Source organism: Staurois parvus, unplaced genomic scaffold (assembly GCF_062004578.1).
Source record: "Staurois parvus isolate SC_StPar_1 unplaced genomic scaffold, SC_StPar_1.0 ptg000147l, whole genome shotgun sequence".
NCBI classification, from domain to species: domain Eukaryota; kingdom Metazoa; phylum Chordata; class Amphibia; order Anura; family Ranidae; genus Staurois; species Staurois parvus.
In genome coordinates this window covers 1,385,214-1,409,191 of record NW_028317943.1, presented here as the reverse complement: position 1 = coordinate 1,409,191, position 23,978 = coordinate 1,385,214, and the positions used below count along the sequence as shown (strand labels likewise).

The 23,978-nt window shown below is 40.8% G+C and overlaps 2 protein-coding genes across 4 annotated transcripts in view; one reads left to right on the top strand and one right to left on the bottom strand.

Moving 5' to 3' along the window:
* The window catches only part of IMMP2L (inner mitochondrial membrane peptidase subunit 2), a 1,307,031-nt gene that overhangs the window by 910,687 nt on the left and 372,366 nt on the right, over window positions 1–23,978 (bottom strand). The gene's annotated exons all lie outside the window — the stretch shown is intronic.
* LOC149464708 (uncharacterized) lies at window positions 1,905–2,753 on the top strand. Its single transcript, XM_089674191.1, has one exon. The coding sequence runs from the start codon at window positions 1,905–1,907 to the stop codon at window positions 2,751–2,753; it is 849 nt and encodes a 282-aa protein (XP_089530317.1).

Here is a 23,978-nt window from a genome sequence, read left to right as displayed (position 1 = left end):
ATTGACTTTTTTTCCACTCCCCATTGTCTTTACTGTATACCTGTTCATATGGCAAGAATTAAAAATTCAAGAACAATAGAAGCACATTCATGAAATTGACAAAATATCCAAACTTATACAATACCGTTCACTGTTACTCATATCTTGTTTTACTAAATTATAGCAACTAGAATAATTATTTAAAGTAAAATGAAACAGAGTCAATGGAGAGATTTTAGGATATTTATTTTTAGAAAACCCAGTCTGCAAAACTATAATTCCTCTAAGCCTTTTGCCATCATAAAACTTAACCATGCATTTTAGGCTTTATTGCCTATATTTCTTCAGCAGGTAGAGGAGGTCACAGGGGTTAAAGACTGTCCTGCCTCCAAAGTAGATTGGCAGTGTAAAATATGACCTTCCACAGACACACCAAGGGGATGTAACCATTATGCACATCCTGGATTATAATTACAATATGGATTTCTGTAATATACTGTACTATATTGCTCAACTTAAATGCATTGGCATTGCACAGAAAATGTAGTGTAAAATATAAATGAAGCTAAAGTGTTGAGGTGTAAGTAGATAATCAAAGTTATAGCATTACTTCAAGTGCATCTAAACCCAAAAGCAAAAATATATATAGTATATTGCAGTTTTCCAATCCTTCGGCGTGATGGCTGCTTTAGTTTTCTGCTTTTATGATTTGTTTCCTTTATTTTATTTTATAGACCTGGTGATCTGGCCTACTGGATATTAAAACCACATCTGTGTGAGGAGTACTGTTATAGGTGCAGAAAAATCTGCCTTAGTCAGGTAGGAAGAATCCGAAGAGAAAATAATAATGTAGTTAACGTAAGAGTGATTTCTTCATATAGGAGAAGAGGTCTATCACCTTAGAACACTAACAAAAAAAAAAAAACAAAGACTTGTGGAGTAAAGAAAGGTTATAGGGGGATGCCCAGGGGTTGTGTCCACAAAAGCTTTGCCAGTGTCGAATCACCTGGAGGTATCAGTTTATAACTCAGGGTCTATGAATATTCTGCCTGTACTTTATAATTAACTGCTTAAGGACCACCCTATAGCAGATATACTGCTACAGGGCGGCCCCTGTGTGCAGAATCACAGATATATACTTCATTTTGCATTTCCGGGTAGGGGTCTAGCGCGTGACGCATGCACGCCCTACCTGCCCGCACATAGTTAACCATTTGCCCCTCACATTAACCCCTTCCTGACCAGTGCCATTAGTACAGTGTCAGTGCTTTTTTTTAGCACTCATCACTGTATTGGTGTCACTGGAGTGACAGTGACACCAAGTTAGTTCCCCCCAGTGTCAGAATGTCTGCCGCAGTCCCGCTAAAAGTTGATGATCACCATCATTACTAGTAGAAAAAAAATAATCTCATTATCTATACTGCCATTTGTAAATGCAATCACTTTCACGTAAACCAATTTACACATATTGGGATTTTTTTTAGCAGAATACATTTTGGCTTAAATTTATGATGTAATTTGATTTTTAAAAAATTTTTACTGGACATGTTTAATAGCAAAAAGTCCAAAATATTGTGTTTTTCTCAAAATTGACGGTCTTTTTTGCTTATAGAGCAAAAAAATAAAAAAACGTACTGGCAATCAAATACCACCAAAAGAAAGCTTAATTTGTGGGAAAAAAAGGACATAAATTTCATTTGGGTGCAGCGTTGCATGATCGTGCAATCATCAGTTAAAGTAATGCAGTGCAGTAATGCAAAAAAATGGCCTGGTCATGAAGGGGGGTAAATTCTCAGGAGGGCAAGTGGTTTGTTTTTGTGAATATGTGGCAAAGTTGTTTACCAGGAGTGCTTGCCAGTAACATCATGTCTTGTTGCAGGCCTGCCAGTAACATCACGTCTTGTTGCAGGCCTGCCAGTAACATCATGTCTTGTTGCAGGCCTGCCAGTAACATCACGTCTTGTTGCAGGCCTGCCAGTAACATCACGTCTTGTTGCAGGCCTGCCAGTAACATCACGTCTTGTTGCAGGCCTGCCAGTAACATCATGTCTTGTTGCAGGCCTGCCAGTAACATCACGTCTTGTTGCAGGCCTGCCAGTAACATCACGTCTTGTTGCAGGCCTGCCAGTAACATCACGTCTTGTTGCAGGCCTGCCAGTAACATCACGTCTTGTTGCAGGCCTGCCAGTAACATCACGTCTTGTTGCAGGCCTGCCAGTAACATCACGTCTTGTTGCAGGCCTGCCAGTTACATCACATCTTGTTGCAGGCCTGCTAATAACAGCACATCTTGTTGCAGGCCTGCCAGTAATATCACGTCTTGTTGCAGGCCTGCTAATAACAGCACTTGTTGTTGCAGGCCTGCCAGTAACATCACATCTTGTTGCAGGCCTGCCAGCAACATCACGTCTTGTTGCAGGCCTGCCAGTAACATCACGTCTTGTTGCAGGCCTGCCAGTAACATCACGTCTTGTTGCAGGCCTGCCAGTAACATCACGTCTTGTTGCAGGCCTGCCAGTAACATCACGTCTTGTTGCAGGCCGGCCAGTAACATCACGTCTTGTTGCAGGCCTGCCAGTAACATCACGTCTTGTTGCAGGACTGCCAGTTACATCACGTCTTGTTGCAGGCCTGCTAGTAACAGCACTTCTTGTTGCAGGCCTGCCAGTAACAGCACTTCTTGTTGCAGGCCTGCTAGAAACAGCACTTCTTGTTCCAGGCCTGCCAGTAACAGCACTTCTTGTTGCAGGCCTGCTAGTAGCAGCACTTTCTAATACAGAGTAACACCAATAAGCAACTGGCAAAAAAGAATTGTCAGCCTCCTGCGGTAGTTCCTTTATTTGACTGTTGGGCTGCCTATTAGGTCTGCATCGTTATGTTGTCTTGAGGAAGGAAGGGATTTTGTGGAAATTTGGCTCTATGACCTTATATGAAGTTTCCTTCACAATAACAATGAACACTGCTGGAGTGCTTGTGACTTCTTGCATCTGCATCTGGTAGGCAGCCCAACGAATTACTGATGAACACGTACAGGGGCCAGTTGTGAGGTAGTGGCTCTGTGTTGTCAGCCTTCAACAGGACATGGTGTTACTGGCAGGATCTATAGTTGAGAAACTTTTTAGGAAACAAATTCACAAAAAAAATCATTCTCTTATGAAAACTCAATACAGTGAAACATGATGCCAAACATACTGGGAACACATTTTGGATTTACATACACGTTAATCATTTTATAATATTCAACAGCAGCAAATAGCTTTATTGCTTTAGCTTAAAATATAGCTAAAGCAATAAATAAAATAGCTTTATTGACAGCTAATAAAAAAATAGCTTTATTGACAGTCCACTGACCCAGGCAAACTCTACAATATGCTCAGCTTCAGCTCAAGTCAAAATCCTATCCCATGCTGCTTCCTATTATGAGCTGACAATATTGCCGCACTACTGCTGTATTCAGGGCAGCGTTGTCACCTCATGTGGGCCTTGCCTGCTGCACAGCATTTTGTAAAGAAGCCATTGCGGTCGCTATCAGCAGAAGATTCTGCAGTGTTTACCAGAGTATCATTTCTACTGGCAATTCACAATCAACTTATCAATTACCAACTGGTCACACCTAATCCTGCCTGTGGAGTTCTAAATTCATAGCACTGCCTTCTGAAACCCTCCCACTGTCATCTGCAGTGTCTGCAAATGGGGGGGGGGGGGGGGGGGTGAGGTACAAATGGAGGAATTTGCAAACTTAGGGAAGACAAATAAGTTATTTTCACCAATTGTGCATAGCACAGTACTTGGATTTGGGACCTATTTTGACTGTCCCACAAGAGCCTTTAAATGTACTTTAAAGTGTTACTAACCCCACAACAGTAAAATCAGTCTGTATATGCAGTAAAGCATGCTTTTTATACTTACTGTCCTCCCCTTCATCTACTGTCCCCAATCCATCTCCTGATCGAACGGACCCTTGGGGGCAAGCTGCACATGCTCAATTTGGTGTGTATTGCTATAGAGGTTTTTTTTCTTGGGAGAGTGCATGTGATCAGCACAGGGCCAATCAGATAGCAGGTCATGGTTTATGCAGCCTCAAAGGACAGTCAGAGGAGAATGAAAACTCCTTTTACAAGCTTTAACCAGTGCTCTGCTGGACACTGATAGAAGTCATAAGACTGCTGTAACTGCTGATGAGAAAAGGTACTCAGCAATTTATATTTACTAAAATAATTTCATTTCCATTTTCTGTGGGAGATCAGATATAGCGAATGCAGGGTCCTGGGTTTAGTAACACTAACTTTTATTTCCTTGTTGTCATTTATATACTCACTTTCCCAAACAGAAATACTGTGACAGCTTATAATCAATACCTTAATTTGTGTATTTCAGGATATGCCTTCAGACAGTATCTACTATGTACACACATCCATGAACAAAAACTATATCTACATATCTAGAATGTCCAGAATGAATTATGATACTGTCCATTTAGAAACACATGCATCCCTCTTGGCAATGTAATATATTTAAAGCAGTCCTAGTGAATCAGCACCTGTACATTAGTGAATTCTGCAGCACTTCCTACATTCATCTCCATGGCAACATAACTAGAGGTTATTTAGCAAATATAAAATGCATAACGGAAACAAACCTATTTTAAAAATGGAAAATTTTTACACTACATTACATTATAGTATTCAATACGTACAATTTTGTATTTGTTGAATCAGACTGTACTATCCCAATGACCTAATATGTTACTACAAATATTTAACATTCATTTTCCTTTTAAATACATCTCATTATTATCTAATCATAAAGCTGCCATCAATTTAACCCCTACATGCCGGCACCTCCTGGCCCTTTGAGAGCTTCTAGATACAAGGAGGCGTAGATGGGCAATCGGGTCATGTGACTGCTGTGATTGGCTGTCACAGTGGTCAAATGATCGGAAAGCTTCCAATGTCAAGTATGCATCAAGAGCTTACCAATCTCTGCCTGCTACCGCACTGGGAGCGCACTCTCAGCATGCTAAGTTGTATCTACACCGCCATATAGATGAAACCATTTGGCGTTAATGCCCACCCTCTGAGAGGCCATGAGGCAGCAATGGCAGACTTCCCCTTTAATATGGGCCAATGTGGTAGCACCCAGCTAGTGCAAAGTTCCCCTTTAATATGTAAGGTTTTAGCTTGCAGAGTTGAGCTAAGCTCTGACTCCTACACTCACATTTCCTGGTTGCTCTAAATTAGCAGGTGACAGTCTGAGCAGAAACTGCAAATATCCTGTATATTGCTTTTCACATTTACAAGAAATGTCAAGAGGAAAATATATGCTTTGTGATGTAATCGCTAGTATATACGCTTGTAAGAAGGGTATACAATTCACTTAGCAGATGAGAGCAGCATGGGCAGTCTGCTGGGTCAAAACAGCGCTGTTTTCAATAAACGTGTTTTCATCAAGAAGTCCGCGTCTGGAGTTTTACCTGAATTTCCAAAAATTGCTACAACAGCCGCATATATGCGTATGGGCGGCGCAAAGTTGTTAAATCTGTTGGAAAAAAAATAACTAAAATTTAGATGCCAACTTCAGCCTAAACATTTTTTTCCTCGATGGAAAGGATGATGGTAAATAACTGTGTAATATTTTACTACTGTTAGGCTAGCCATGCATACACAGATTTCTCTTATTCAGTCTGTAGGCTAAACAAGAGAACTCTCTTCCATCCATGCTAAACAGCGAGAATGGATGAATCTCTGCTGCTATTGTATAAAAGCAGCCATGGCACCTGTGACTGCTTGAATACCTGAACAGTAACTGCCTCTGAAACAATGCAATCACTGCTCGGCATCAATTTTCAATTTTTTAAAGTTTTTTAGTCGAGCTGGGTGGTGCCAAGTTCCGACAGAGCCATCCACGACTCCAGTTTGGGGCAATTCAGCAGGAATTGGCTAACAATCGGGCCATGTATGACCAGCTTTATCTAAGACCTCATTGGTGAGATTTCTCCTTCTATCCAAACACAATATTTGTACAAGAGCATGAATGATTCATGTATTACATACAGCTTCTATACTGCTGTTTGTAATCATAAGGGAATAAGAATATAAGAGAAAAGGAAAGGCACAAGCATCAAAGACAAGTAAAAAGGGGTTAAAATATGGAGAGGCGCCCCAATTATCCTAATTTACCAGCTCCAGATTGAGTTGTACTGTATGTTTTCAACAGCTCTCAATTAAAGCTGGGAAGACAGTGGGCTGCCCAAAGTATTAAGATCTTTTAAAACATATTTATAGAATCTGACAAAATTACACACATTTCCTTTTTTTGTTATCTTCATCTGTGCCACCCTGTAACTGTAGTGCTCTTCTGGACTTCTGTAACAGCCTGCTTCAATACCAACCACTTTCACCCCCCTCCTGCCCAGGCCAATTTTCATTTTCCAGCACTGTCACACTGAATGACAATTGCGCAGTCATGCAACATTGTACTTGACATTTTTAGCATTGTTTTCACACAATTAGAGCTTTATTTTCTGGTACTGTATGTATTCACCACTGGGTTTTTTATTTTTTTCTAAATAAACGAAAAAGACTGAAAATTTTGAATAAAAAGTTTGTTTTTTCTTTGTTTCTGTTATAACATTTTGTAATAAAATAATCTTCTTCATAAATGTACGCCAAAATGTATACTGCTACATTTCTTTGGTGAACATAACCAAAATCAGTGTATATTATTTAGTCTGTAGGAAAGTTATAGTCTACAAACTATGGTATAAATATGAGGGCTCGGCCTACCCATGAAGCGTTTGTCTTAGCCCAATTTTATTTTTGCTACTCATAGTACATATCTTTGCAAGGTTCCATACCAAATTTCTCACAAATAGCTTCTTTGTTTCAGTTATTGAAGACCGAAGAGCAGAAGGTCATCATTGTCTGAAAGATGGAGACAGTGAGCAACAGCATCATCATATAAGTGGTGTGGCGGTGATCAGGGACACTGGTGACAGAATGTTAAAAATACTAGTAATTTTTTTTTCAATTTAGTTTTCTTTTTTACTACAATTTTTTACATACTTTGACCAGAGCAATATTGTGCCACTGTACTACTCTGGGGAGGTGATCAGGAATTTTATTTTTTTTACAAACTTGGCTTTCTTTAACAGTGACAATCACTGTTATAAGCAACCGTTTTTTAAATGAATGAAATCCATTCTATCATTGTATTAGCCACAGCTAATCACATGGTACATATGCACTGTGATTGGCTCTGTCTGTACCCTGTGACCAATCACAGAGATCAACATAATAGTACACAATGAATGGCTATGAATGGAAGCTGTTCATTCTGTACAATTGCCATGTGATCGGCTATGATTGGTCACAGCGATCACATGGTACCAGCAGAGGCCCAGTGCACTGATCTGTCATCCACTGTGTCTGTTGGACACAGCGGGTGACAGATCACGGCACAGCGCTGTCCATTGATATTGCACAGAGTGGCCCCTTACCTCCTCTTTTGGGATCCCCCAACAGTGCTGTCCTCTCCTGTCCTGAGTGTGCCCCTGAGCTATGAGGCACACTTGCAGGCATGTTCCCGAGCCAGGCTGTGTGCATACATAGCCACACACAGCACAGCTTGGCCACACCCCCTGATCCCTCCTCACTGGATTTGACTGAGAGAAGCAGGAGCCAATAGCTCCAGATTGGTACATGCTCAATTGAGAGAGGCTTTAGGTAAGTATTTAGGGAAGGGGGGGCAGAAGAAACAGCAGGTGGAAGGTTTTCTACCTCAATCAGGTAATGCATTAAAGCTTAATTTTTAAAAATATAAAATAACAAACATGGCATACTTACCTGCTCTGTGCAGTAGTTTTGCTCACAGCTGCCCTGATCCTCTTCTTTTTTGGCTCCTCCCCTTGAGCTGTGCTCCAAGGGAAAGCTGCTTACCCTGGGGTCACAGCTAGTATGTGCTTGCTCCCAAGCCGCTGCTCTATGCTTCCATAAGACACAGCAGACACAGAGCTGTGACTCGGACCCGCCCTCCACTCTCTCCTTATTGGCTCACTGGCTGTGATTGACTATTGTGGCTATTGTGATCAGGGGGCTTAGGTAAGGATTGGGGGGTGCTAGGGGTGCCGCTGCACACAGAAGGTTTTTAACCTTCTTGCATAGAATGCATGAAGGTAAAAAACCTCGAGCCTTTAGAACTTTAGAAAACTTTAAGGTAAAAAACACCTTTTGACTTTAGAACCACTTTAAATTGTCCATAGATAGTTTTTAGCTGAACAGAAAAAAAAAGAATTAACACATCCACACAAACGACAAAAAAACGCATCTCTGCTGACGTGGCCAAAAATCTATCAGTGTATGGCCAGCTTTAGTCACAAGTCAAATCAATGAGAAGCCTGAATTGGCCTGTTTGGCCTCATTGAATTCTTTTTTAGGATGGTATTTTAGAAGTGTACAGCAGAGCATCATGTGCATAATCCAAGACATTTCTGTCCATGTTTTTGACAGCTGGGTAGAGTGGGGAGGGGTAAAGAGGGTTATGATGCATATAGTTGTGTGGAAATTTATCATTGATCTACTGAGCTCTTTAAACCAAACTTTTTTTTCCAACAGAACAGTTAAGAGAGATGTAAAAATATGAAAAAGTCTAGTCTGTTAGTTAAAAATGTAATCATAAACAATATATATCTCTTATTTACCAGATTGAAGCATGAAGGCTGTTATTATTATCCCCTTTTTACCAGTTCCTTGACTTTTAAGCCAAAGTTACATGACTTTGGAGTGACTTTTCCCTCTGAAATTTTGAACCACTGTTGCATGTAAAACATTGAGGTATGACTTTCATGCAACTTTTGAGGGTTAACATTGAAGTCTATGGCCCTCAAGTTGCATGAAAGTCAGACCAAAGTAGTGCATGAACTACTCTGAAGTCGCTGCAACTTTAAGTTGCAAATATATCTATGGTTATAATTGGAAAACATGGTTTACGACTTGTCATATGACTTTGAAGTTCAATGTCCCATGGCAAGTCGCAAAAGTGTGAAGCAACAGTAAGTCTACAAATCAGATTTCCTAAATTACTGAATCCAAATAGTATTGGTAGAATAACATCAGCAGTCGCTGATGTCATATTTTTCTATTTCTTCAAGCACAGGTTTCAAGGATGTATCTCTAGTGGCTAAATGGTTAGCACTTCCGCCTGGCAATACTAGGGTCGTTGGTTCGAATCCTAGCCACGGCACCTCCTGCCTGGAGTTTGCATGTTCTCCCTGTGCCTGTGTGAATTTCCTCCGGGTACTCCGGTTTCCTCTCACACCCCAAAGACATGCTGGTAGGTTAATTGGCTCCTGTCTAAATTGGCCCTAGTATGTGTATGAATGTAAGTTAGGGACCTTAGATTGTGCACCCCTTGAGGGTTAGGGACTGATGTGAATGTACAATATATATGTAAAGTGCTGCGTAAATTGATGGTGCTATATAAGTACCTGAAATAAATAAATAAATATTGGATATGCAAAGTCGCATCACCCACAATATGACCTAGTCAGGGATCTATAACCCAGTATGTGTCTGGCAGCACATAGGCAAAAGTTATTTACAGGGCTTATGAACACTACAGGCTATCTTCCCCTCCAAGTCCAGTTCCAGCATGCACTGCCACTGAGAGACTTCCAGAGGACAGATGCTGATGTAAGCAGCTGAACCACCTTCTCCTTCTCCTGACCCTGCAATTACTACAAATTAAAGCCAACCATCAGACCAGAATGCAGTTGTGGGATGCTACAGCAGATTGGATGCCCGTGAAAAAGGATCATAATAGGTAGCTGAAATAGAACAATTTTTGTACCTGGAGGGTAGGTTTCTTTTCCTCTGACCATAGGAGGTGTACTTTTGTTTTTTGTACTGACTTCAAGCAGCTTACTTCTGGTTTATAATAGGGTGATTGCATACCCTATTTAGCAACTCCCCAATGTATATAAATCAAACATGGCCATGCATGGCTTTGCAGTTCACTCGATATAAGCATTGTGAACAATAATAAGAAACAGACTATTTAAAGGAGAAGTATGGTAATCCAAAAAACAAACATACATATTCACCCTAATGCTGCCGGCTCTAAGCCTGAGAACTGAGTAATCACATGACCGCTGATCGCTTTGTTCTTGGTCTGCTTTGAGCAGAAAGCGATGACTGTTATCCACCACTGTCTGCTCTGCCCCTGCAGCACTCACTGGAATGCTGGGCTGGAGACAGGATGGGCACAGTTGGCTTTGACTCTCAGCCATCCACTGAGAGACAGCGCTAGCTGTCAGACAGTTTGGTAAATCCTGACAATATGGTCAGGATCCTTCCAGTGGCTCTTCCAAGTGGCTCTGTTACATCAGCAGACAGCAGGCCTTAGCCTACTGTCAGCTGATACTGGGACACAGGATTGCAAAGATTGCAAAGATGAGTTCACCTTTTTGACTAAAATAATAAATGCACCTTTTTGCAGGTAAAACAAATGTGCATTTATTATTTTTGTCTGCAAGAGCCTGGAAAGCATTCCACCAGCGATCAGTAGATTGCTGATGCCATGCAGGTCTCCTGCAGACCTGTCAAAATATCTGCTTGCCATACGGAATGTAGTGCCAAGCAGATATCCTGACAGGAAGCTTCAATGAACTACCACGGTGCTCCACAGTGCCATGGTAGTTCATTGAAAACTACAAGCCGACAGCGGCTAAGGCTGCCAGGACTTGTAGGCACTCACTCTGTGAGAACGCTGTGAATGAGTGACGTGGCCATGTGGTTGGAGCCCCGTACGGCCGCACTGTTTTCAAATCTGACAGATAGTACGTGATGAAGTATCCCGTACTATCTGTCAGAGGGAGGGGGGTGGCTGCAGCTATGGGAACATGTTACAGGATCCACCCAAAAAGGGGTGGGACACGTAACGTTCCCCAAGGTGAAATTATTCTTTAATAACGAGTTGTATTTCTCTGTATTCTGTCATATTCCTGAAGCCAGTCTCCCAAATCTGAGTGGCATACTAAATATGATATCTCATTAATGCTTAAAGGTAGAGTAGCACTACCCATTTAGGAGTCGCTGAGTTTTGGGTCCAACTATAGTCCTGCACAGCCAGGCAAAACGCATTTTCTTCACACTTGCACACTGGAGTCAGTAAACAGTCCTTAAGTCTGTTTTTTTAGTTTTATTAAGGTGTATTGAACTTGGATGGGTTGAGGGGTGTATGGGATGCCCAAGGAACAATGAACATGAGGACAAACGCTTTAGCAACTATTTACAGATGTGGAAAGGAGAATGGACATCTTTCCTTTGAAGAGCTCTCCGGCCATTCTGATGTACCTCTTCAGACTCCAGATTAATCCTCATCTTCACCCAGCTGACTGAGGGAATCCCTGAGCAAGGGGACCCGGAAACTGCCATTGTAGTAAAACAGCTCCAGATGAGGAGCTAGTTGGGTTAGCCACCTAACTGCCCTCTCCCCTTATCCAGCTAAGGGGGATTACTCATTCCTGTAAGCTTGTGAGTTGATGGCTGCCTTCAGATCTTATGCGGGGATGGCTCCTTCCCTGCTTCCTGGTCTGTCCTCTTTCAGGGCATGGTTAAGGCTGAGAGATCCTCCTTCCCAGCTCCTGCAGGGAGGCCCCTCCCAGGCTTCACACTCACACCATCTTCCACCTGAGTCTCACCACTTCCTGAGCAGGCTCTCTCATATTTAAGGTCTGTCCTTACCTTCATGCTTGGGGATTGGTCAAAATCCCTTTAATATACAGGTCCGCAGCCCCCCCACCCACACCCACTGCCTTCTATAAACTTCTACCAAGCGTCTAGAGCAGGGGGAGGTATCAGGGAACTGACTCACCCCAGGCTGACTCATACCAGGCTGCTATCCAGCCTCTAACTAAAAAACCAAGCTAACCTCCTGGCTTACAATCTATAAGTGGAGATACAAAAGTAATAGCTCACAATCTATTGGAGTATACATAATTGATGATAAAGAAGGTAGAAGAGCTTATAACCTATTCGGATATAAGGGAGGATACAGAAGAAGAAAAGGGCTTGCAAATATTAGGGTAAAAAGGAGGATACAGATGATAGACAGAATCATTGAATAGAATAGAAGAATGCAGAATAGTTTACAGTCTATTAGGATATAAGGGAGAATATAGAAGATAAAAGAACTTACAGTCTATTATGGTATGAGGGAAAAAGCAGAAGAGCTTACAAGCTATTAAGAGTGTAAGGAAGGATAAAAAGGTGGAAGAGCTTCCAGTCTACTAGGATATAAAAGAAGATATAGAAGGTGGGAAAGCTTACAGGCTATTAGGGTATATTGTGATAATACAAAGTGTGGAAAAGTTTACGTCTATTCATGGTATGGATAAAACTGTAGGCATAATATTAGGTAACATTTCACTTTCTTACACACAAGAAATATCAAGTAGTCACACTCTCTCAATAACTCAATCTCTTACTTTGACAAGGTGGACAGAACTAGAAGCGAACCGTTTAAATTGTTAGTTGCAGAACTGTCTTTACCTTTAATTCGGTTTGGTGTAGCAGGAGGTGGACCTAGTGTTGATTAGGAGGAACAGCTGTTGCTGGTGCTTAAAACCAACACTTTGTACATGGGTCCACTGGGTAATGAATAAACACTGTCTTTAGCGTGAAACGTGTTTACCTGCCAGTTGCCCACTGTATTTCCACTGTCTGTATTGGTTTTATCTTGGTTCAATAAAGTGGATTGTTTGGAGTGCAGCTGATCGGACGTCCTTTGTTCTCATAGAAGTGACCCTTGTTCATCTCATCCCACTTCCCCGTTTAATGTGACTCCAAAGAATAAACATTTGAAATACCTAAGTATAGAAACTCCAACAAAATGTGCTAGATCAGCTGGTTTCCCAGTCAGAGCTACCAGCGCTTGACAGCTCTGAACCATAAAGTGCTCATTGCCAAGCGTTTCCAGGTTTATTAAATACAGAGGACAGATGTTCCTTAATGGACTTCTTCTTGCCATCCTGACATTGTTTGTTGTAGTCCTGGGCTCCTAAGAGGAGCGGGAGAACCCAGGAACCACATGGGGCTCATTTTTAACCCCTTCGTTACCATGAAGGGACCACTCCATTGGGTGTCTAAAGCAAATTCCTACACAGCAGAAAACTGCATGGCTGGACTAGTAAGCCTACTAGCATCTACTGTATATCATGCACTTGGCATCCAGCCAGCAACTTGACTGATGATCCACAGCAGAAAAAAAGAAGAAAAAAGAATGAATTCATGAAAAAATATGGAAACTAAGTTCCCACAGGGAAATATAGGTCCTAACTACTTCACACTGGACAAAAACTGGGTTTCTCTAGCAGTCTGGGGGGGGGGCTGCTGCCTGTCTTCAGATTTTTTTTTTTTCTCGCTGTACTGCTTTGTTACTGACTAAGCTTCCCTATCTAGCAGGTTAGGTAGTTTTGCCACCAGCATTGGTAACTAATAATCTGGTACTATGTTTTGAACCTAACGCCCTACTTCTGCCAGTAGCCAGGGTTTAAAGATCACAGGAATGCCATCACAATTGCAACCCCACTACTAATCAAAGAAAATAGCTATATCCTGTAAGGCTGGATCTGAGTTAAAAAAAATATCCTTAAAGTTTATCTAACATCAAAAAGCTCCCAAATATCATAGTAAAGGATAAAATATTAATGCTATACAAATAAAATACGCAGATAAAGCTGACCATCTCCCATTTTCAGCAATGCTGCATGAGTTAACCAAAACAGCTAACACAGTACTGTCTGCTGCTAAGACTCTTGGAACCAACACGTGGAAGCCACCTACCTCACCTCCTATCAATAAAACTGGGCTCTATATTTTCCATTTTTCTAGTTTTAAATAGCCAGGACTACCTTAAAAATCATGGTATGTCTTTATTCTGCATGAGGTTGTAAACCACAGACCAGAAAACTGAATAAAATGCATCCTTCCATAGTGTGTACTTATCTCTATCTAAAGCACTGTGTGAGAGTGATTTCTCTCTGCTGCCTTGCTCTTGTGTTATCTGCATGAGTCACTTCTGTCAGCTTTTCCCCCACACCAAGATAAAAAGGTGGTGGGAAAGGACAGCTCAAGCACACAGCTTGTGATTGACAGCCACAGCTGTGCTTGTTCTCTGTGTAGTATAGGCCCCTAATCAGGGCTCAGAGCTCTTGTCCCCTGCTGTGCAGTGTATGAATTCAGATCCGAACCCCCTGATTTGTGTTGCTGAGAGATGCGGACAGCTTCTGTGTAAATTTTGTGCGTTGTAGAAGACTGCACAGGACAGATGGCTACAGATAAACAGGTACACCTTATGTAGGAGGATTTGTTGTATCCATGTTTATCATCTGAGGCCAGTCACTTTACTGGTTAAACATAAAGGTTTTCAACCACTTTATTAACCACTGTACTCCTTATAAGTATAATAAAAAAATTATCTATATGAAAGTTCATGTTGTGTGGACAACTTCCCTGTTGTTCTTCATCCCTGGCAACGGGGACAACTCAGGGTGCAGCTGGAAAACCTACATTTACTTATACAATAAGATTACATTTTCATCATAGCATTAGAAACAGCAGTAGTAGGAAATGTTAACTAACAGTAAAAAGAGAGCAGGAGTGCCAACATAAATCCTTTTTTAATGAAACAAATTGCCTAGACCAATTATAATGAATTTTACGCAGCATTAACATTTGATCCTGACTATCGCTTTCATTAGTAACTCAGATGAAAGGAAGGGATACGCAATCTATAAACATAAAATATCATTTCTAATCAATACTAATTATAAAATTACAATGCTATGATGCCGATAATAGACCAACTATGATGTTACCTCTATTTATTATTTTTTTTTTATTAATTGTTTTTGATTTTAAAAATTTTTCCTAGTCATCAATGCAGATACGTGTTTTTGTTTATACTTGCTGCAATGCATTGTGTTCCCTTCCTTCATGTATCCTTTCTTCCTCCCTTTAAAGACCCTGCATTCACAGAAAAATGCCTGTTGATTTGCCATAAATGCACTCAGCTACTAAATACTATTGTGAACTAAACGCTTTTGTGGCCTGAGTGGTGTTAGTCCTCCCAGCTATCTTTTGCTAAACTACTCAATCACTCTCACTTTTAAATCTTAAAAAAGAACTCCATGTGTCTGTCACTAAAGGTAGTTTGGGCCAGCTTGGTTAAAATTAATGCTTTCTTCTACAGAAGGCTGGGACTGCTGTGACTAAATATAGTGTAGCAATTTGTGCTGCATACACTAAGCCAGTGTTTCTCAACCTTTTTTCAGTCGAGGTGCTCTTTAAAATTCTGCACAATCTCAAGGCACCCCAATCTAAAATGTAAAAAAACTATTCTACACACATCCAGTACACCCAACATTAGAGGTGATGTATTCTTCCAAAGCAAATGCACCTTTGCACACTGGTACTGACTAGTATTCCAATGTGCCTCTCTCGGTTTCTCTCCCTCACTCTGCTAATGTGACCCCAGTGCTGCTGGAGAGAGGCATCGGAGGGGCAAACAAGGATGATGGGCATGCACTCGTGTCCTCCTTATCAACTGATAATGTAATTGGTTGTTAGGATGCAGGCAGCTAGAAGGTCATAAAAGTGCACAATGAAAACCTGTGGCTTTGTGTACTAAATGGCAGAATTGATCCACCTGCTGTCTTGTATACAAATTTTTGGTATTTTGCCAAGGCACCCCTGAAGAAGCCTGAAGGCACCCTGGTTGAAAAAGGCTGCACTAAGCCATGCTGTATCATACATACTTTTGTAGCAGGGAAAAAAAAGTCGATCATGTATCATTCAGGAAGCATCTTGTATTTTTATTAAATAACATTCTCTGACTGGCCAGGGCAATGCTTGTGACATTATCTGCCCCAGGCTTTCAACCAGTTAAATTTATTCTTGCACAGCTTTATACTCTTACTGTTATACTGTTGGTTGCACATTTTTACCATAATATGGCATTCAACTCCAGTAGCCTTACTTTAGTCAATGATGCCTATTTTTTCCAATAAATGTTGTCATGCACAAAAATATCTATTTCCTCATTCACTGCCAGGCTGAATTTTCCATATTCTTTTCACATACATGATAAAATGAACATATGACTAACAAATTTGCTAAAGACCCCCAAAACTTTCAATTTTCTGAAAGCAGAAAACTAAATTAGCTAAAGACCCCCAAAACTATACATTTCTGAAAGTTGAGGACCTGTATAAGAAAAAGAAAGATGTTCTGATTTTTTCTATGTTGCAAAGGTTGCCATTAGACTCCAATGCCTTTATTTTCCCAGGCCATGCAGACACAAAGTCACCATTCCTTATGTTAACAGTGTGCTGCTGCCATGGTACCAAACATCTGAATCTGTAAGTGCTCAGAGCTGTGTGCTTTTAGATTCATCTAATACAGAAGAAACTTTAACTACATCACTGAACATGAATAAATACCATATGCAAGTAATCTAAAGTCCACAGTTCTCCATGCTTGAGCCCAGGAACCGCAGCCTACAAAACTGTACATTAAATAAACCAAGCACTTCCTTAGTAAGTGTCCATAAAATATATGTAAAATTGAAGTGCTTGTTTTCTTTTTTAAATAATTATTATTATGTCTATCACCACCACACTCAGAATAGCATGACATCCAAATAAAAGACAGGTCAAATAATGCATTAAATCTTATCTAGATGCCTGTCAATTCATATATATCCTCCAATCGGTCCAAACAACTATATACAGTACAGCCTGACCATCAGATCCTTATATCACAGGTTTCATATATATTGAGTAGCAGCTTTTTTGGGTGATTTTGTTTATCACTTTGATAATTGGGCACTGTGTTTTCACATTTTATATTTAGGACTGAGAACATGCCTTTGGTACGACAGCCTAACTCCGTTTCAGCCACAGGGACTGCATCTAAGATGGTATATTGCTGAGTGAATTAAGTGATGCACGTCAACACATTCAGGTGTTTGTGAATGTAGCAGCTGCTTTAAAAGTTCAACTTGCCCTGTTCCAAAGGCATATACTAACACCTAAAATACACTACCACAACATGAGATGTCATGCATAAGGTTTCCGTATAAACAGCCCATGACACTACATCCACTGGCTAGAACATTGCACATAAGTCTGCACATAGGTTGCGGTGTAAGTACAAAGACCCCACACAAATGTTCTATCTCTGAAATTTTATTTGCTCACATTTTAGGTAACTAAAGCAGTATCCTATAAGCAGCACATCCATTATATGCGAGGAGACCTGGCTCAGGGGTTCAACCCCACAGCTTCAGGCTCAGCAGCTGAAGGATTTGCTCACTGAGCTATCACCTACTATGTACATATAAATTACAAAAAACATACAATATGAATACAGTCTGAATAATTCATGCACTAGTAAACTGACCTCAAAGTCATCTATGTAGTGCAAGCCTGTAGGAGCCATAGAATGATTACACCATCTGAGTATGACCTAGGGTCCAATGCCCAATGTTACTGCATCGACACACCCAGACAAAGAGTTAACAACACCAATTTAAGTGAAGTTGTGATTATAGTCACAAAAGGCAGACTACATCAGGATAACAATCCAGCAAGAGCTAGAAAAAATACAACCAGATAACTCTATACAGAGATGTACTACAGTAACAGGAGATACAATGAACAACTGGGCTCAGATATTGATATGAATTATTATTTTTATGATATGGGCAGCACAGTGGCTAAATGGTTAGCACTTCCACTTGGCAGTACTAGGGTCGTTGGTTAGAATCCCAGCCACGGCACCTCCTGCCTGGAGTTTGCATGTTCTCCCTGTGCCTGCGTGGGTTTCCTCCGGGTACTCCGGTTTCCTCTCACACTCCAAAGACATGCTGGTAGGTGAATTGTATCCTGTCTAAATTGTCCCTAGTATGTATGAATGTAAGCTAGGGACCTTAGATTGTACACCCTTTGAGGGTTAGGGACTGATGTGAATGTATAATATGTATGTAAAGCGCTGCGTAAATTGACGGCGCTATATAAGTACCTGAAATAAAAAGATCAAATCAGCTTAAACTGTAGCAGGGACACTAAGGGCACAGTGGTGATAGTCAGATTATAGGAACAAGACCCTTTTTTGACTATGCAATCACTAAGTCCCCCTAACATGACCCCGGTAACTCCAGGTCTGCCTGCAAATCCTTTCAATGAAATTAATAACTTTTCTTTGTGTGATGATACCAGAATTTAATACTGTCCTCAAATGGAACAAGTAAAAAAAAACCTATTGTGACAAAGGACAATTATAATTTGCCAGCTTGGTTGGGACCCTTACAGTCGTGCACGTCTGATGGAGTTCACTGGTTCTCTTCTAGTTAAAATCAGTAGGCTATTAAACAGACTAAACTATTGGGTGACTAATGAAGTAAGTTTCAGTAATATGGAACCTCCAGTGTAAAAGGTGGGGGAAGAAAAGGGAGATTATCCGTGTAATGTTATGAAGGTTCTGGTGGTGAACTAATGAGGTTAATGCAATTGTCTACAAGTGGTCTGAATGGCTGAATGGGTTCTTGAAGAAATGGCAGAAGCAAATTGAACTAACACAGTTAATGCAACTGTTTGCAAGCGGTCTGAATGGGTTCTTGACTGGCTGGTAGAAGCAAAAAGTGTGGTAAACTAAAATGTCAGTATCTGTTAAACAATGTAAAGGATGGGTTAGCAACCCTCTCACCAGCTCCTGCACTTCAGTGTAGGTCTTGTCGGTGGAATGCCCCCCCCCCCATGCCCTGATGCATTGACTTTGGATGGACTTGTTTGGACCTGCAAACTCAGGATGGTTTCACGACCCGCTCAGTGTCCCTAAGTCTCCATGGCAGATCCACTGTGCGATTCCAGATCACTGCAGGTATATAGGTGTTTCCACTGTGTGATTCCAGAAAACTGTATGTGTCCATGTATCACTGGGCAGGTGCAGGACCGGCTGCACAGAATACAGGTGTTGGTACTCCACACTCTGCTTTCCCCTCTGTCTCTGATCTGGCACCAAGTGCCTCTTGTTTTGTACATCCTCATGCCCATGCAGGCAAACATGGTCCTCACACAGGTGTACGCTTAAGTATGCCTGTGTGAACGAGGCCTAACAGTAACATGCAGGCTTACATAAATACAGGCAGATGGCAGGCTGGGGAGGCTTTTATGGTAGGAGGGAAGAGTGTACAGGTAGAGGGATAGTGTAAAAAAAAGAGTTGGAGCAGTGTGTACAGAGGAAAAGAAGGTCAGTGTATACAAGAGGCAGTGTATACAGGAGGCAGTGTATACAGGAGGTCAGTGTATACAGGAGGCAGTGTAGAGACAGTGCATACAGGGGTGAATTTAATTAAGCATAATTCTCTGGTTGTGTTTATTTGTTGTTTCTAATCAGATGAAAAAGCCATGCCCAATATTTATCCTAATTTATCCACACCTCCCTTTATGGTTGCCACATGTCGCCATCTCCCTGCTAGGGGCCCCAGGGCATTTCTTTGCCCAGGGGTCCATGATACTATTAAGAAGACCCTGCATAGTGGCTGATAGCTTATGGTTAAGCACACTAATAAGGGGGCACAGTAAAAATACACAATTAAGAGATGGCACTTCAAAACTAGACCTGAACATAACCAGACGTCTTGACTAGAACATGAGCACATATATATCCAATCCATATATATTATATAGTAGGATAAAATGCACCAAAATAGTTACTTAACATGAATATCAGGGGAGTTGCAAAACATACAGTAGAGATCTCCACACCCACTGTCTATGCATGCCACATGTCGCCATCTCCCTGGTTGGGGCCTCATTGCACTCCTTTGCTCAGGGGTCCGATATGCTATTAAGAAGGCCCTGCATGGATGATGATAGATTGGGGTTAAGCACACTAATAAGGGGGCACAGTAAAAACACTGGTACACATTTAAGAGATGGCACTTCAAAACTAGACCTGAACATAACCAGATGTCTTGGCTAGAACATGAGCACACATGTATCCAATGCCTACAGTATACAGTATATTAGGTGAGTTGCAAAACATACAGTAGAGACCTAAAAAAAAAAAAAAAGCTGCAGGTATACCACAATGTACAGACTTCTACTGCAGGGAAGGTTTATAGCAAGGAACTGTGCATGCAGCCTGTCATCTTCTTTAGAACATTTCTGCCAATATGGCCCCACAGCAGCCTTAAAAGCTTTATAAATCTAGAACAATTGAGATCTATTTTTAAATGGCAAAACATTCAAACAAGCTAGCAGAAGCCAGGAGAATATGCTTGTTGCTCTAATCCATGCAATCAAGAAAGTCATAGGGCTGATTCCCATGGGCACAGCTATTTTGACAATCCAATATACTGTATGCTTACAGCATCTTTTTCATGTTATTAGCGCTGTCTATTTGCTAGTTATCTTTAAGCAACTTCCTGGATTCCCTGCATGCTGTGCATTGGGACCTGTTAGGGTTCATGTACACTGCAGCTCCTAAACTAACATTCAGGAGCTGTTCAGCATTTTTTTCAGCAGCCTCTGAATTCTCCCTAATGTTTTCCTGTGTGTCCATGTACACATAGTCGTTTACAGCTGTTTACAGGCAGTTGAGTTTACAGTCGTTTTTTTTAATGCACCAAACTTGTGTAGATTTTACCAGCGTTTCAAACGCCAAACGCTTGTAAATGCGGTTGACCGCGTTTATAAGAGTTTGCGTTTAGAAGCATTTTTTAACTGTTCCGTGTCCAGATGCTGTCCAGAGCCTTTTTTCATCATCAGAAATGCATGCAAAGTGTTTTCCGTGTATTCAAATGGACCTAGTACACCAGCGCAGTCAGTTCCAGGTTTCGTGTGAAGGAAAAAATGGTAGAACGTGCTGCATTATGCTCATGATGGGATCCATAGTGAATACAACCAGAAAAGACAGCTAATCTCAACACATACTGACCTCTCTGCTTCTGCTCTCTCTATTCCTCTCAAAATGTCTGAAATAGTTACTTTTTGTACTATTTTTCAGTGCATTCTGGGCATTTTGGAAGGTCTCCTGAGGTTATCTTTTAAAAACGGTTATAAACACGATATGCAAACCCAGCTAAACTGACTTTTTTTAACCTATCTTTTCCAGCAGTCAGTTTCCATCGTTCAGAAGTGTTTTCCAAACGTCCCGTGTACATGAGCCCTTAGCATTGCAATTTATTTTAGGATGCACAGGTGTCTCAGTATCTACTGCACTATGCAAAAAGATCTGCTCCTCTAGGCTTTCCCTTGCTGGTCAGCCTGTTTATTAATGAATAAAAGTACATCAGAAAGAGGAAATTCAAATCAAGATCTAGCATCATACTTGGTTAAGGGTTAAGAATATTATTGTGGCATAAAAACATTTTTTATCTGATAAACATTTGTGTCTGGTGGCTAGGGTTGCCACCTCATCCCTTTAAAACCGAACACATATTAATTACACAGGTTCTGAGGCTAATTTATTGCAGGTAAGGCACTAAGTGAGTTTAATTACTACCTTAATCAGCCACAGAACCTTTGTAATCAATATGTGTTCAGTTTTAAAGGGATGAGGTAGCAACCCTACAGGTGGTAAAGGTTTATGTGAGATTGTGCCATATACTGGCCAATATATTGTGACTTTCAATAGTTCCTTTAATCAATTCAATTCATTTTGGTTTCCAAAAAAGTACAAATTCCTTTCTACAAAGTACAAATATGCATATAATGCAAAAAAACACAAAAAGGCACACTAAAGGTATGAAAGTCAACAAAAAAAGGGGGGAAAACAACATAAAAATGAATTTTATGTCCTAAAACTTTGAGGTTATTAAAGCTGAACTCCAGTCAGACACAAAATCAGACTCTGCATTAAATAATACATCATTCAATGTATTTTTCATATGCAAGAGGTCTATGTACCTGGATGTTACTTAGTATTAGTCTCTTGCTGTCTATTGTACAACAGAGCTTGAGCGTGACAGAACGAAGCAGCACAAGGAGCCAATCAGTTTATGAGCTGACATGGAGCATAGGAGGAAGTGCGGTAAATGATGCTGGGTGTCTATTGGTGGGAAAAAAAACTTTTTTTTTTGTTTTCTATTTGACTGTAGTATCCTTTAAATTCAAAAACAATTTTTTTTTTATTTGTAAAAATGAAAGCACTACAAAATTACACAGTTGCTTGTACTAAAGTATATGCCTCCATTGGGCAACATAATTATAAAACTAAAATGTAGTTTCTCAGGTTAATCTCAAGAGAGCCACTACTGTAATTTGTATCAATAAGAAACACAAACTTACACACTACTGGGCAAAGTAAAAGAACAAAAAGCATATTCATTTTGTTAATAAGACAGTTTTTCCTCACAAATTAGACTGCACAATGAACATGAAACAAGCAGCTTATTGCATTATAGGAAGAATATCACTGAACCATATCTGATAAAAATGTGTTACACATGATTAAAGAGAATGAACACTCTTGGAACATTTTTAAATATTGTAAAACTCAAAATAAAAATACACGACGATTGTGATGTATGTATTATTTTGACACTGCATAGTAGATTGACTTTTTTTTCAATAACTAGGAAGTTTTCACCTAAAATAATATTTGCCCCAAAAATGCTGTATAGCCTCACTACATACTGACTGTTAAAGCCAAACTCTTGGAATTACCAAAAAAATACCCTTGCAGTGGGGCCTTCACATTGCAAGGGTTAAATGCTTCTGGACTCTGGGGGTAAAGGAATAAAGTGTAATACCTTATTCATTGCTCTTGCCAAATTCCCTCTATCTGTATGACCGGTCACCTGGAGCCTCTTCTATATAATTCTCTGTCAGATGGTCACATGATAAGGTCATCAAGTGTAATGCAGGGCCAATAGCTCTGCACTGTTTACAAGAATGGCGAGGAACCGCCCACAACCAGGGCTGTTTTCCTGTGGGAACGCAGTTCCGGCACCTCTAGCACTGAATGTATGTAATGGCGAGGGGTGCTGGGGTGTGCTGGAGGGTCTATTGATGCTGTCTGCTGGAGCATCTATTGTTGTTTGAGGGGATCTATTTTTGTGAGGGTCTATTGTTGCTGGTGGGGACTTTTGTTACTGGTGAGGGATCTATTGTTGCTAGGGGTGGGTCTTATTTTGCTGGGGGGTCAATTGCTGTTGGGAGGGATCAATTGTAAAGGGATGGGTCTATTGTTGCTGACTGCTGAAGGGTCTATTAATGCCGACTGTGGGGAGATGCTGTTGTTGCTGCCAGTGGTCTATTGTTGCTGAAGGGGTATTTTGTTGCAGGTGGTCCATTGTTGCTGTGGAGATCTATTGTTGCTGGATGAAGGGGATATATTTTACTGCTTTTTTTGTTTGCATTAACAAATTCCATACAAATTACTTAGCACCACAAAATGATACTAGGTTCTGTATTCTTTAAAAAGGCTGTATTGGGACATGGGTAGGGGGTGGAACCAAGGAACAATGCTCGGTGGTCGGTAGGAGAGGAGACAAGGGGTGATTTGGAAAGAGAGAGTTCCTATACTTACTCTCTGAGAAAAAAAGCCCTGCCCACAACCCATACTAAAGGAGAGTGCTGGAGCTTCTCTGAGTAAGTATTACAACCTCTTCCTCATCCCCTAGAGTTATGACAAGCATTTAACCCTTTTTTGTAATTTTCAGAGTTGGGCTTTAACATTTCACTGTACAATGAGAGGATGCGCAAGCAGGCCACACACCACCCAGTTGCTCATTTTCACTGACACTATGGGTGCCAATTAATAATCAGGAACCAATCAGAGTGTTCCCGATCATGTGACCATTATGTCAGCTCTGACAAAGTGATCACATGCAGGCTGGGTGGAGGCTTCACTGACAAAGATTAAAGCCTTCAACTTGCAAGAATACACTGTCATGCAAAGGCTGCAGTGTTCTTCTACATTGCTATCAATTAT

Coding starts and splice junctions, on each gene's coding strand:
- LOC149464708 (XM_089674191.1), top strand. CDS start 1,905: ATGTCTTGTTGCAGGCCTGCCAGTAACATCACGTCTTGTTGCAGGCCT.